At 42.5% G+C, this 14,069-nt stretch overlaps 2 protein-coding genes across 3 annotated transcripts in view; one reads left to right on the top strand and one right to left on the bottom strand.

Annotated features, from left to right (window-relative positions):
- The window catches only part of SUPT6H (SPT6 homolog, histone chaperone and transcription elongation factor), a 36,350-nt gene extending 33,252 nt beyond the window's left edge, over positions 1-3,098 (bottom strand). The window contains exon 1 of one of the 2 annotated variants that reach the window (XM_026016188.2): positions 2,573-3,098. The gene's annotated coding sequence lies outside the window, so the exon portion shown is untranslated. The remainder of the gene's footprint in view (positions 1-2,572) is intronic. The other variant, XM_026016189.2, reaches the window with a different exon arrangement.
- SDF2 (stromal cell derived factor 2) lies at positions 2,970-12,529 on the top strand. The gene is made up of 3 exons (XM_026016195.2): positions 2,970-3,194; positions 7,669-7,865; positions 11,633-12,529. Exons 1-3 carry the CDS (start codon positions 3,044-3,046, stop codon positions 11,918-11,920), a joined length of 636 nt encoding a protein of 211 aa, XP_025871980.1. The 5' UTR covers positions 2,970-3,043; the 3' UTR covers positions 11,921-12,529.
- The last annotated feature ends 1,540 nt before the right edge of the window (positions 12,530-14,069 follow it).

The following is a 14,069-nucleotide window of genomic DNA, read 5'->3' as shown; positions in this document are numbered from 1 at the left end:
CAAGGTGATATGATTAGACTGACCAGCTACCTCCAAAATGAACTGCAGTGGGATCTGGATGAAAACAGGAAAAACTGAGGATACCACTGTTGCAGGCAAAAGATGATGGTGGTTTGGAATAGGATAGAAGCAGAGAACAGAAAACAGATTAGAAATATATTTTGGGGGCAGCCCTGGTGGCGCAGCGTTTAGCGCCGCCTGCAGCCTAGGGCATGATCCTGGAGACCCTGGATCGAGTCCCACGTCGGGCTCCCTGCATGGAGCCTGCTTCTCCCTCTGCCTGTGTCTCTGCCTCTCTCTCTCTCTCTGTGTCTCTACGAATAAATAAATAAAAAATCTTTAAAAAAAATGAAATATATTTTGGAAGAAGTGACAGGACTTACCAAAAGACTTGGGGAGAAGGATAGCAAGGGAAAAGAATCCCAGAGGATTCTCAGAGGTCTGGCCTTGGTACCATGTGGACGAGAGTACTAGTCAGACAGTACAAACCAGGTTTGGAATGATGCAAAAACTAAGATGTTCTTTTTGAGGGGCGCCTGGGTGGCTCAATGGCTGAACATCTGCCTTTGACTCAGGGGTGATCCCGGGGTCCCGGATTGAGTCTGGCATCAGGCTCCTGCAGGGAGCCTGCTTCTCCCTCTGCCTGTATCTCTGCCTCCCTCTCTGTCTCTCATGAATAAGTAAATAAAATCTTTAAAAGAAAAAAGTTAAAATGTTCTTTTTATTATGATGTTAGGTTTGGGATGTCTGAGAGACATCCAAGTGGAGCTATTAAACAGGCATTCTGTGTATGGATTCTTGAATATGGAAAAGGCTGGCTAGAGATTTGAACTTGACAGGTGCCAGCTTTCAGATGATAATTAAAGCCATGAAACTGGATCACCTAAAGGAAGTAGGCAGAGAGCCCAAGATTAAACTCTGAAGGAAATTCAACACTTAGAAACTAGGTAGATAGCAAAAATGCCTAGCAAAGGAGACTGAGAAGGAGCAACCAGAGAAATGGAGACAATTCAGTAGTGAAGTGTCAATGAAACCAAGAGAAGAAAGTTGCAGGACAAGAGTAAACTGTGTTGCATATTTCAGGGATTGAGGAAAGAACAAAGTATCCATGATATTTAACAATACAGAAATCATTGGTAACCTTGACCAGAAAAATTTCAACCAAATGGTTATAAGAGATACCAGACTAGTAGAGTCTGAAGAATGAATAAAATTCAAGAAAGTTGACACACAGAGAAATCTGACTTTGAAGGGAAATCAAAAAAGTAGGAGGATAGTTGGAGGGGGATAAGGGGGATGCCAGAACATAATGTGTATGTCATGGGAACAGGTTTCTATGGCAAGGTAGGACTGGGTGATTGATTTTACTGGAGAATAATAGGAAGAATCCAAGGACTTTACACAGGGTCCTGATCACAGTGCCACTTACTGAGATCAAGAACATAAGACCAAGGGCAAATTTACTTGCCTCCAAAGACCGTTTCCAGTATAGCCCCTTCTTGTGAAGGGCTACTGAGGGAGAACTGTGAAACGTGACTGAGCCTCTCTAGACTGCACCACTTCTAAACGTGATTAACCTCTAAATGAGATTTAAACCTCTTAGGGAGTAACTATGCTTATCTTATCTTGTAGCCATACAAGCCAGCTAAAGAAGAATGTATTTGTACTGGCTGAAGGGACACAAGTGATAGAAAAGGGATCTAAATTCAGAGGATAAGGAAGCAATCATACTTTTGTAATCAATACACTTTAGAACCAGTGACTTCCAAATAAACAGTGCAAGTAGGCTTTTTTTTTTTCTCGAAGAAATTAACCAAATTCAAAACTGTTTACACTATGTTCGTTAATAGCAGCGGTGTAACTCAATACTCCCTTGCTACTTCTGATATTACAGTGAATTTCCATGGACATATTATCAGAGAGCTTAGGCCTCCTCTTAAAGAAAAATAAGTATCACTTCTTGAAACCACCAAAAGGAACGAACTGCTCCAGCAAGGGATTGCCTGGAGAGAAAGGCAGAAACTGGAAGAAAATGAAGCTTTGACTTAATAGCCTATTCTGATGTTTGTGGTAGGCGACTGATGGAGGCAACCATCTATAAAAAGTTCTAATCTTATTTTTAACAATACCGAAAAAGATGGTATCTGGCATCGCCCTGTAGCCTGATGGCCGAGCTGCTGTAAGATCCGTAAATTTAACACCACCAGAACAAAAAAATTCGGTCACCTGATCCTGACTCAGAAGCCCAAGTCCTTCCATTCCCAATCCTTTGGCGTGGCCCAATTTTCACTAGCTCTCGGGAGAAGGACGGAATCCCAGGAAGCTTGTTGATACAACAGGGCACCCAATTCACGGGTTTCGGGTAGCATAGGGTTGGGAAAAGCTCTGAGACTCTAGGCAACTACTCTGGTTTCCTTCTCCTTTTCCCCTCATAGAGCAGAGAAGGCCCGGAGGGCCCCCTTCTTCCCGCATACGGCTCCCCAATACCTCTTCTCTTACGGGACCAGGCCCTAGGAGCCTGGTTCCTCACCTGACCGGTTTAGAGGAACACGCTTTCCAGTTCGAACTTTACCTGCCTTGAGCCGCCGCTACTTCGGTGCGCTAAGCCCCCACCGAGGAAAATGGAGTCGTCGAACCGAGACTGGGAAAGGATAGTACGGACCCACCGCACGGCCCCTCCGCCGCCACCGCCGCCGCTGCTGCGTCAACGTGCTACGTCACTTCCGGCTCCCTGTCACTGGGAGTGGGCGGGCTCTTTCTTGCTCTCTCTTCTCTCACCCGGCTCTCGGGGCTTCGTTTGGGAGGACGCGAATACTTGCCGTAGCGGTTCAGGAAGGTAAGTGTCACAGACACTTGGGAACAGAGCTTCGGGATCGGAAACGTCAGGCCTCGCGGCTTCCTCAGGCCGCTCTAGCCAAAGGAACCATAAAGACTAGACGAGGGCTTTCTCATTTCCTCCTCTCTGTGGTTCCGTCCGCAGCTTCCGGTTCCGGGGAGGGGCCGAGTTTTCTTCGAAGATTAGGGGCTGTGCGCTACAGTTAGGATGGCTGTGGTGTCGCTACTGTTGTTGGGAGGTTTGTGGAATGCTGTGGGGGCGTCCAATCTGGCTGTCGTTACATGCGGCTCTGTGGTGAAGCTACTCAATACGCGCCACAACGTGCGATTGCACTCACACGACGTGCGCTATGGGTCAGGTACTGCCTCCCGGGTTCGGGTGGGCTGGGAAGGCCTGGTAGGCTCCGGAGGGGGCGGAGCCAAGAGAAGATCTGAGGGGTGTGGTTTGGGAAGGTTAGAGGAGCCCGGTGGAGATTCCTGAGATCTAGAGGCGGAGAATTGCGCGTAGTACCAGCTTCTATCCGGTGAGCTACGTATCGGGCACATTACACATATACTTTTTAGGATTTATAACATTCCTACGAGGTAGAGACGATTGTTATCCTCATTTTACAGATGAGGAAACAAACTCAAATCGCATGCTCAGAGCCTTGCAGCTAGTGAATGACAGAGGCGGGGTTCGAACCAAATCTGTCCAGTTTCAAACCCTGCTTTCAGCTACTCCAGGGTGGCACTACTCAGTGCGGGAGAGACAGACATGTAGAAAATTACAGTAAGTGCTGTACCAATGAAGTCTTGAACTCCAGGACCTCACTCTTTGACTATATCTTTCTATTCTAGCTGTTTTGCATCTTAAACTCGGTCTTCAACTCTTTCTCTGGCCTCTTTTTATTCAGACTTTACCCTACTTGTAAGAATTTTAAGCACTCATTGGAATTTGAGAGGAAACCGCTTAGAGGGCTTTATAACATAGGAAATTAAAATGCTTGGTTTGTGGGTTCATTTATAATTTAGCAGTTTGTTGACCCGTTCATTCATTCAGTGTAGGTTTAATAAACTCTTATTATGTCCCTAATATTGTTCTAGACACAGGAGATACAATAGTGAGCCAGTTAGCAAATTACAGGAAAACAACTGACAAGAGAGAAGTTAGTGAGGATACGCAATGCATCTAGGATCATTGCTAGATTTCTATCTTAGATGACTGATGATGCTATTAGCTAAGAGAGCATGGGGGCTAGTCTGTGGTTTATGATTCTCAGAACATGTCTGACCAGTTAGACTAGAAAAGGAACTGAGTTGTTGTCCTTGGGATGTCTTATAATCCTAGCAGCCATTCAGTGAATACCTGCTGTGTGTCTAGCTTGTTGCTTTTTAACTTGATCTAGTTTCCTAGTTTGATTCTACTAAATCAGTGTGGGAGAGAGGTCTGACAATAGGAATCTGTAGATTTGAAAACTTCCGGTGCTTGTAATGGGCAGCTAGATTTGAGAACCAGATTCGGTCTGGAGCTCAAAAGAGATCTGTGCTGAGCCTGAGGTAGAGTTAAGTACATCATTGTACTAGGGGTGGGGGGAACTGAAGATGTGGGTAGAGTACCTGCGATTGCCCAGAATGAACTGTGGTTCTCAATCTGGTGTCAATTTGAATCACTTGAAAAACCTGTTGAAGCATGTATAAATGCTTTTGTCCTGATCTCCAATCAGTAAGTATTTAAGGGGCACCTGGGTGGATCAGTGGGTTGAGCCATCTGCCTGCAGCTCAGGTCATGATCCTGGGGTCCTGTGATCGAGCCCCGCATCAGGCTGACTGCAGGGAGTCTGCTTCTCCCTCTGCTCATTCTCTCAAGCAAATAAAATCTTAAAAAAAAAAATATATATATATATATATATATGGATAAGGACTAAAGTCTGAGTGATCCCAATGTTTAAGGGTGGGAGAGGAGTCTACAGCCATACCACTCTGAATGCAGTCCCATCTGCTGTCTGATCTCTGAATCATGGGGAGAGGAAGTCAAGGGTTGAATAAAACTGAAAAAATAGAAGACACAAAGTATGGACTGTAATCTAATGATACATGATAATAACCCAGAACCAAGTGAGCTGTAAGGCAATAACCAAGAAGTAAGGAAGGAGGCTGGGTTTGCCTCTTTTTTTTTTTTTTTTTAAGATGTAACAAACTTATTGTGAGCTGAGTGGAAGAGGCAATAGAGAGAAGCTGGTAGGTTGGCTACAGACGTTCACCCATATAATTGTGGTGCAAGGTGTAATGTGTTAAGTGTGAAAGGTGTCATTAAAAGGCTGTCAGGTGGGGCCAGGCAGACTGAAGGCAAAGCCAGGAAGAACAGGAGAGAGTAACAGGGCAGCCCCAGTGGTGCAGCGGTTTAGCGCCGCCTGCAGCCCGGGGTTTGATCCTGGGGACCCTGGATCGAGTCCCACGTCAGGCTCCCTGCATGGAGCCTGCTTCTCCCTCTGCCTGTGCTTCTGCCTCTCTCTCTCTCTCTCTCTCTCTCTCTCTCTCTCTCTCTCTGTGTCTCTATGGATAAATAAATAAAATCTTAAAAAAAAAAAAAAAAAGGAGAGAGTAACAAGGAAAGTGTCAAGTGCCTTTATTTATTTTTTTAGATTTTATTTATTGATTCATGAGAGACACCGGCACCCTGCAGGGAACCTGGTAAGGGACTCGATCTCAGACCCTGGGATCATGACCTGACCCAAAGGCAGACACTCAACCACTGAACTACCCAGGGGCCCCTGTCAAGTGCCTTTAAAGAATTGAGTAGTAGATGAAGACTTAGGGAATAGAATATCCCCAGAGTTTTTTTTTTTTTTTTTAATTTTATTTATTTATGATAGTCACAGAGAGAGAGAGAGGGGCAGAGACACAGGCAGAGAGGGAGAAGCAAGCTCCGTGCACCAAGAGCTGACGTGGGATTCGATCCCAGGTCTCCAGGATCGCGCCCCTGGGCCAAAGTCAGGCGCCAAACCGCTGCGCCACCCAGGGATCCCTCCCCAGAGTTTATATGAGAGAGTAGTCTTTCTGATATAACGACAGAAAGTAAAGCTTTGTGGGAGTTCTAGAGTTGGGCTATCTAGGTTCAAACCCCAGCGCTGTCTCTTGATGCTGTGTGACCATGGGTGTACTATTCAGCTTTTCTGATATTCCAGTGTAAATTGGGGATGATAATAATACCTACTTTAGAGAATATATACATGTATCAAATAAGAATATTCAGGCAAAAGGTTTGGATTGATATCTCACATTTAGAAAGTGCTCAGTACACATTAGCTGACTACTACCAATTATTATTTGTATATTTTCCTTTTTCTTTTTAAGCCTGTAGCTATGTGTTTGACTTGGTGCTTTTTTTTTTTTTTTTTTTTTAAGATTTATTCATTCATGAGAGAGAGAGAGAGAGAGGCAGAGATATAGGCAGAGGGAGAAGCAGGCTCCATGCAGGGAGCCTGATGCGGTACTTGATCCCGGGACTCCAGGATCATGCCCTGGGCCAAAGACAGGTGCTAAACTGCTGAGCTACCTTGGCTGCCCTAATTTGGTGCCTTTTAACATGAAGAATTGTACCTCTTTAAGCAGTATTAACCAATTTTTTTTTTTAATTTTTTTTTTAATTTTTATTTATTTATGATAGTCACAGAGAGATAGAGAGAGGCAGAGACACAGGCAGAGGGAGAAGCAGGCTCCATGCACCGGGAACCCAACGTGGGATTCGATCCCGGGTCTCCAGGATCGCGCCCTGGGCCAAAGGCAGGCGCCAAACCGCTGCGCCACCCAGGGATCCCAGTATTAACCAAATTTAGAGGACTTACAAACACTTTTTTTTTTTTTTAAGATTTATTTTTTCATGAGACAGAGAGAGAGAGAGGCAGGCAGACAGAGACACAGGGAGAGGAAGAAGCAGGCTCCATGCAGGAGCCTGATGCAGGACTCGATCCCCGGACTCCAGGACCATGCCCTGGGCTGGAGGCAGGTGCTAAACCGCTGAGCCACCCAGGGATCCCCATAAATACCCCCCCTTTTTTTAAAGATTCATTTATTTATTTATTTATTTATTCATTCATTCATTCATGAGACACACAGAGAGAGGCAGAGACATAGGCAGAGGGAGAAGCAGGCTCCATACAGGGAGCCCGATGTGGGACTCAATCCCAGGACCCCAGGATCACACCCTGAGCTGAAGGCAGACACTCAACTGCTGAGCCACCCAGATGTCCCCTTATAAATACTTTTATAACCTATTGATAGATCACTTATGGGGAATTCAGGACCTGCAGTGATTAATTGCTTGGATTAAAGTTGACAGCAAAAGCAAAAGCTGGTCTCCTTTTTATTGTGAAATGTGACAAGGTTTTGATTGTAATACATAGTAAGCATTGAATAATATTAAACATACTTATATTATGTGATTAAACACCTGACATATACCAGGGGCTATCCAGGTTATTGTATATAGGTGACTAATACTTGTGTTTCAAAAAAAATGGATATAAGTTAATTTATTTAGTGCCCTTTGATGCAAATTCTTAGTTTTCTGATATAATACAGTCTTAAGTATAATTTATCAGAAAATAATGTTTATGTATTATTGTAATAACATGATATATTTAAGTATGTGTACTATATGAAATATAAACATTATTATTTTTCACATAATTTTTAAATGCTGTAGATGAAAAAATTTCAAGCATAGAGTTTCCTCTCTCCACTCCTTCAAACCTGTTTTATGACACAGGACACATTATTGGCCTTAGGAAAGAGAGGGATTAGGTTGAACTCACTCTCCTTTCTTTACCTTTTTTTTTTTTTGAACTGCAGGTAGTGGGCAGCAGTCAGTGACAGGTGTAACCTCTGTGGATGACAGCAATAGTTACTGGAGGATACGGGGGAAAACAGCTACAGTGTGTGAGAGAGGAACCCCCATCAGATGTGGCCAGCCCATCCGGCTAACACATGTCAACACTGGCCGAAACCTTCATAGTCACCACTTCACCTCACCTCTCTCTGGAAACCAGGTGAGATGGCATCCTGTGGATCATTGATGCCCTGTGCATAACTCAGTTGAGTTGTCTAATATTTTGGTTCTTAGCCCTTTCTTTTCAAGGTGTAGATACTCTTTTTTGTGTGTGCAGACCTGGAGAATGGCTTTGTCTCATAAGTGTGAAGGAAATTGTTTCTGGTCAAAATAGACTTTACATCTAGATGAAATCAAGAAATGAGGAAAGACAAAAGGTATGTGTTAGCATATCATAAGTCATCTTGATAAATTCTGCAGTAAAGAAACCCAATGTTGACATAGAAAAAGATGTTCAACATCACTAATCATCAGGGAAATGCAAATCAATACCATAGTAAGATATTACCTTATACCTTACAGAATAGCTACAATCAAAAAACAAGAAATAACAAGTGTTGGCGAGGATGTGGAGAAAAGGGAACCCTTGTGCACTGTTGGTAGGAATGTAAATTGGTGCAGCCACTGTGAAAAACAGTATGGAGGTTCCTCAAAAAATTAAAAATGGAAATATATGATCCAATAATTCTAGTACTAAGTATTAGAGAAAATGAAAACATGGATTTGGAAAGATAAACGCACCACTATGTTTATTGCAGCATTATTTACAATAGCCAAGATATGGAAACAACCTAAGTGTACATCAATAGATTAATGGGTGAGGAAAATATGGTGTATACATATATATGCAACAGAATATTACTCAGCTATAAAAAAATAATGAGATTTTGCCATTTGTGACAACATGGATGGACCTAGAAGGTACTAGGCTAAGTGAAATAAGTCAGACAAATACCATATGACTTCATTTATATATGGAATCTAAGAAAACAAATGAACAAGCAAAAAGCAGAATCAGACCTATTAGAGAACAAACTGACGGTTGTCAGAGAGGAACGGATTGGGGAGATGGGCAGAATGGATGAAGGGGAATGGGAGATAACAGGCTTCTAGCTATGGAATGAAGAAGTCACAGGGATAAAAGGTACAGCATAGGGATGTAGTTGGTGATAATTGTAAAAGCATTGTATAGTGAGCAGTGGTAGCTATACTTGCGGTGAACATAGCATAATGTATAGACGTGTTGAATCACAATGTTGTACACCTGAAACTGCTAGAACAATGTGTGTCAACTATACTTGTAATAAACGTTTTCTAAATTTTGAATAAAAATTATTATTTTAGGGATGCCTGGGTGGCTCAGTGGTTGAGCATTTGCCTTTGGCTCAGGGCATGATCCCAGAGTTCCAGGATCAAGTCCCACATCGGGCTCCCTGCATGGAGCCTGATTCTCCCTCTGCCTATGTCTCTGCCTCTGTCTCTGTGTCTCTCCTGAATCAATAAATAAAAGATTTAAAAAGAGGGGATCCCTGGGTGGCTCAGCGGTTTTGCGCCTGCCTTTGGCCCAGGGTGCGGTCCTGGGATCGAGTCCCGCGTCAGGCTCCTGGCATGGAGCCTGCTTCTCCCTCTGCCTGTCTGTCTCTCTCTCTCTCTATCATAAAATAAAAATAAATCTTTAAATAAAAAAAAATAAAAATAAAAAAAAGATTTAAAAAGATTATTTTAAATGATGCCAACTAGCCACATTAGGAAAATGAATTAGTATTATGCCACTTTTTAATTTAAAAAAAATTTCTTTTTTCTAAAGATGTTATTCATGAGAGAAACAGAGAAAGAGGCAGAGACATAGGCCCAGGGAGAAGCAGGCTCCTTGCAGGGAGCCCGATATGGGACTTGATCCCCAGACCCCAGGATCACGCCCTGAGCTGAAGGCAGATGCTCAACCGCTGAGCCACCCAGGCATCCCTTAATTTTTATTTTTTAATTAATTAAAAAAAAATAAGCTCAGTGCCCAATGTGGGGTTTGAACTCAGCACCTCGAGATCAATAATCACATACTCTACCTACTGAGCCAGCCAGGCCTCCTAATATTATGCCATTTTTTTTAAGCCTTGAGGTTTTAGGAGATAGCCCTTAATGACTGCTTCCCTCCCACCCCCACTTTGCACGTGGTTTTTCCTATTAGCATCTTATGTTAGTATGGTAAATTTTCTTCAGTTTATAAAGCAGTATTGATACATTGTTATCAGCTAAATTCCACAGTTTATTTTGATTTCCTAATTTTTACCAACTGTACTTTTTCTGTTCCAGGAGCACATCCAGGATATCATATTACATTTAGTTGTCATGTCTCCTCAGGCTTCTTTTAGGTGTAATAGTTTCTCAAACTCTTCTTTTTGATGACCTTGACGGTTTTGAGGAATGCTGGTCAGGTATATTATAGGGTGCTCCTCTCGGGATTTGTCTGATGTTTTTGTTACGATTAGATCAGACTTAACAAAGGTTTTTGGAGGATACCTGGGTGGTTCAGTCCGTTAAGCATCTGCCTTTGGCTCAGGTCATGATCCCAGGGTCCTGAGATCCAGCTCTACATACGGCTCCCTGCTCAGCAGGGAGTCTGCTTCTCCCCGTCTGTCTGCCTCTCCCCTAGCTTGTGCTCTCTCTCTTGCTCAAAAAAATAAAAATAGCCCCCCCCCCCCCCCCCTGCACAGCGGTTTAGCGCCACCTGCAGCCTGGGGTCCCTGGATCGAGTCCCAAGTCAGGCTCCCTGCAGGGAGCCTGCTTCTCCCTCTGCCTGTGCCTCTGCCCCCCTCTCTCTCTCTGTTTCTATGAATAAATAAATAAAATCTTTACCAAAAAAAAGAATTAATAAAAAATAAAAATATCTTTATTTTATTATTTTTTAAGATTTTATTTATTTATTCGCGAGAAACACTTGGAGAGGCAGAGACATAGGCAGAGGGAGAAGCAGGCTTCCTGCAGGGAGCCTGATGTGGGACTCGGTCCCAGGACCCCGGGATCATGACCTGAGCCAAAGGCAGATGCTCAACCACTGAGCCACCCAGGTGCCCAATAAAAATATATTTAAAATTATATAGTTTATATAGCTTAGCATGTATTTATTTATTTCTGAAATACTCTATAACTTTTTTATTGCAGTAGAAACTGAATATTTGGCCTTAAGGGTAATGGGATTAAAAGACAAGTGGAAGGACTCTGCTGTTATTTATTCTGTCACTTCATTTAGTTCTCAAAATTATTGTAAAGGTGATACTGTCATCAGTTTTTAGAGGAGAAAATTAAGGAATTACACAGAAAGAAATGGAGTGGAGATTCAAGGTCTGCCAGTCTCCACAGCCCATTCCCCCTTTCAATTTGTGTTGCTCACCGGGTCTCCTAAAATATAAAGAGATGAGGCAGAAATATTTAAAGTCAAATAGCAAGAGTAAGACTGTAAGAGAAGATATAGGGCAAATACAGGATTACTTGCAAACTTAGTATTTGGAACATAATCCTAGGGCAACTGATTTCATGTCCTTTGTGTCTTTTTATCTTTTTCCACAGTTTGTTTATTATTTTAAAAGTTTTTCCCCAGTTTATTTTTATTTTATTTGTTTAAAAGCTGACTTTTTTCTTTTTTAAAATATTTTATTTATTTGTTTATTCATGTGATACACAGAAAGGCAGAGAGATAGTGAGAGGGAGCAGCAGGCTTCTTGCGGGGAGCCCAATGCAGAACTTGATCCCAGGACCAGGATCATGCCCTGAGCCAAAGACAGACGCTCAACTGCTGAGCCACCCAGGCATCCTTCCCCCAGTTTATTTTTAAATACTGGAAAGCCTCTTATTTTTCTTCCTAGTTTTTCCCTCTCCTTTCCAAGCCTATGTGTCAGTCATGCTAATATTGCTACCATTTGTGTCTTTCAGGAAGTGAGTGCTTTTGGTGAGGAAGGTGAAGGTGATTATCTGGATGACTGGACTGTGCTCTGTAATGGGCCCTACTGGGTGAGGGATGGTGAGGTGCGGTTCAAGCATTCTTCCACTGAAGTTCTGCTGTCTGTCACAGGAGAACAGTATGGTCGACCTATTAGTGGGCAAAAGGAGGTACATGGCATGGCCCAGCCAAGCCAGAACAACTACTGGAAAGCCATGGAAGGCATCTTCATGAAGCCCAGTGAGTTGTTAAAGGCAGAAGCTCATCACGCAGAGCTATGAGCCTGGAAGCTGTAAGCCACTGTTACCACACAGTGTTCATGACATCTGCTGCTGCTCCACCTTGGGATCCCTGCCACAGGTTCCCTGGGCAGTGGCCATGTCCCCACTGAGATGAAGATGCGTGACAGAAAACAGTGGCTGTGTTTGGAAGCTTTAGCCCTTCACACTTGAATTGGTGGTTCTTCCAGACTTTCGGTCAGTTCTTTTTGAGTACAGGACTTGCTGGTGAAGGAGCAGATGTTTTTATTCATACTGATAAAACAGAAACTAAGGGAGATACCTCTCTTCGTTGGGAAATTTTTACTCTTCAGAAGCTTGGCATCATGGATTATCAATGTGTGACTTTTACTCTTTCTCCAAAGTGATAAAGAATTTCATTATTAGTCACCAATGTTGTCATTTATTAAGTGTGCTGTTTCATAATCTGATTGGCCCTGGAGTCCTACACAAGTCACTGCTATCACTCTAGAGATGCTGGGAGCCTTACTTGCATCCAGACTTTTCTTCTGTTTTCACTTTTCTCCTAGCACTTCACTTTTACTAGATTTTGGCTAATTATGGCCAAAGACCCTGAAGGAATACAGCTTAATAAATAGCCAATGAAATGTTTTTTGGATTTGTTAACTGCAGTTGAGATAAAGGTGTAGGGGTAGAAAGAGGAACCAATATTCACTGTCTGCTAAATACTAGATGCTGTATTATAGCTCTTACCTCCTTTAATCTTCACAGATACAGGGTCAATTTTACAGTAAAATAATACAGATTTTACAATACAGAACATAGAGGTTGAGTAACTGCCTGGATTCTTAAAGCTAGTAAATAAGAATAGGAATCTAGCTGTGTCTGGCTCACATTCTTTTTACTACACTGCAATTGTGTTTTGCTCTGTTATCATCTGCTCTTTTTGGTAAATGTAGGGATATCTTTCTCTAAAAGGGGGCAAAAGACTTTTTGTCCTCTGTTTACCTCATTTCTTCCTTTCTGTCTGCTGGTCAATTCCAGAAAGTTTGCTCCTAGGTCTTTTGAGCATGGACGTGGTGAACAGAGGTGTCTGCCACATCTGCTGGAATTTCAGTGACTAGCCATCCTTATTTTTAGAAAGAATGATTTTTTTTTTTCCTCCTTTGCTATATGGATTTACCATTAAACTTTTGGGGATACCCGGTCTGTGCCACACATAAACCATGGCATTAAAAGGCTTAAGTCTCTTTCACAAGGACTTGTTTCAGGAAGTTGAGACCATGAACTAGTTGAGCTCCATCTCCATCCTCTCCCTGCTTTTCCTATTTCATTTGCATTGATCTTTTGGGATCTTTCCAGAAAAAAGATAGACAAATCAACATTTAAGGTTATTGAGATACTGGAACTAGGCTGGAAACAGTCTGGGGGAGAAAGAAGAAAGGAAGTGATAGGAATCAGCTGAATAAAGGAAACAAATTGGGCAAGATGAATGTGAGTATGAAGGTGTGTTGCAAGGTACTCCAACTTGGTTTGAACAGTTTTCACTGAGTTGTCAGGCCTTTCCTGAGGGTTTACAGACAAAGCCTACCTTGCTAGGAGGCTTCAGATTACAGTGTTTGAGAGATAAGTATGAATTTGAAACATGGTAGAGTCTTTGGGGAGAGGTGAAATGATGGACGAGAGGACTAGATAAGGAAACCAGTTGGAGTTAAAACTATGGGCAACCCAATGTGAAAACTGAAATGATGCTTTTTTGAAGGAATTGAAAAAAGTTTCCACGTAAAATCTTGGAGGATATTTATGGAGATTAGGATGGAAGAGCAAAGGAATATGAAGTGCTTATTTTGAAATCCTTGGAATGTTTAGCGTGTACTAGAGTTGAACGGTACCTTTGTCCAGTTTCCTCATTTCACAGAGGAGGAAACCGGCAAAATGATGTTGATTCTGAATGGCCTATTTCCTGCAATTAAGTTTGCTTCCAAGGTAAACTTGCTGAGAGACAAGAACAGTATTCTGTAGTTCTGTCGTATTCCCCCAGCCCACTGACCAGATTGTGCTATATATACTGTAGACACTGAAAACTTGTCCTATGAAGGGTCCAGAAAATTGCGTTGCTCACACAGTAGGTCTGAACATGTTAATTGACTCGAACAGTATTCAAACAGTAAAATGAAAGAAAAACTCGTTC

The sequence above is a fragment of the Vulpes vulpes genome, chromosome 2 (assembly GCF_048418805.1).
Source record: "Vulpes vulpes isolate BD-2025 chromosome 2, VulVul3, whole genome shotgun sequence".
Classification (NCBI taxonomy): Eukaryota; Metazoa; Chordata; class Mammalia; order Carnivora; family Canidae; genus Vulpes; species Vulpes vulpes.
Note: the sequence above shows the minus strand (reverse complement) of the source record. Positions and strands in the feature narration are given on the sequence as shown.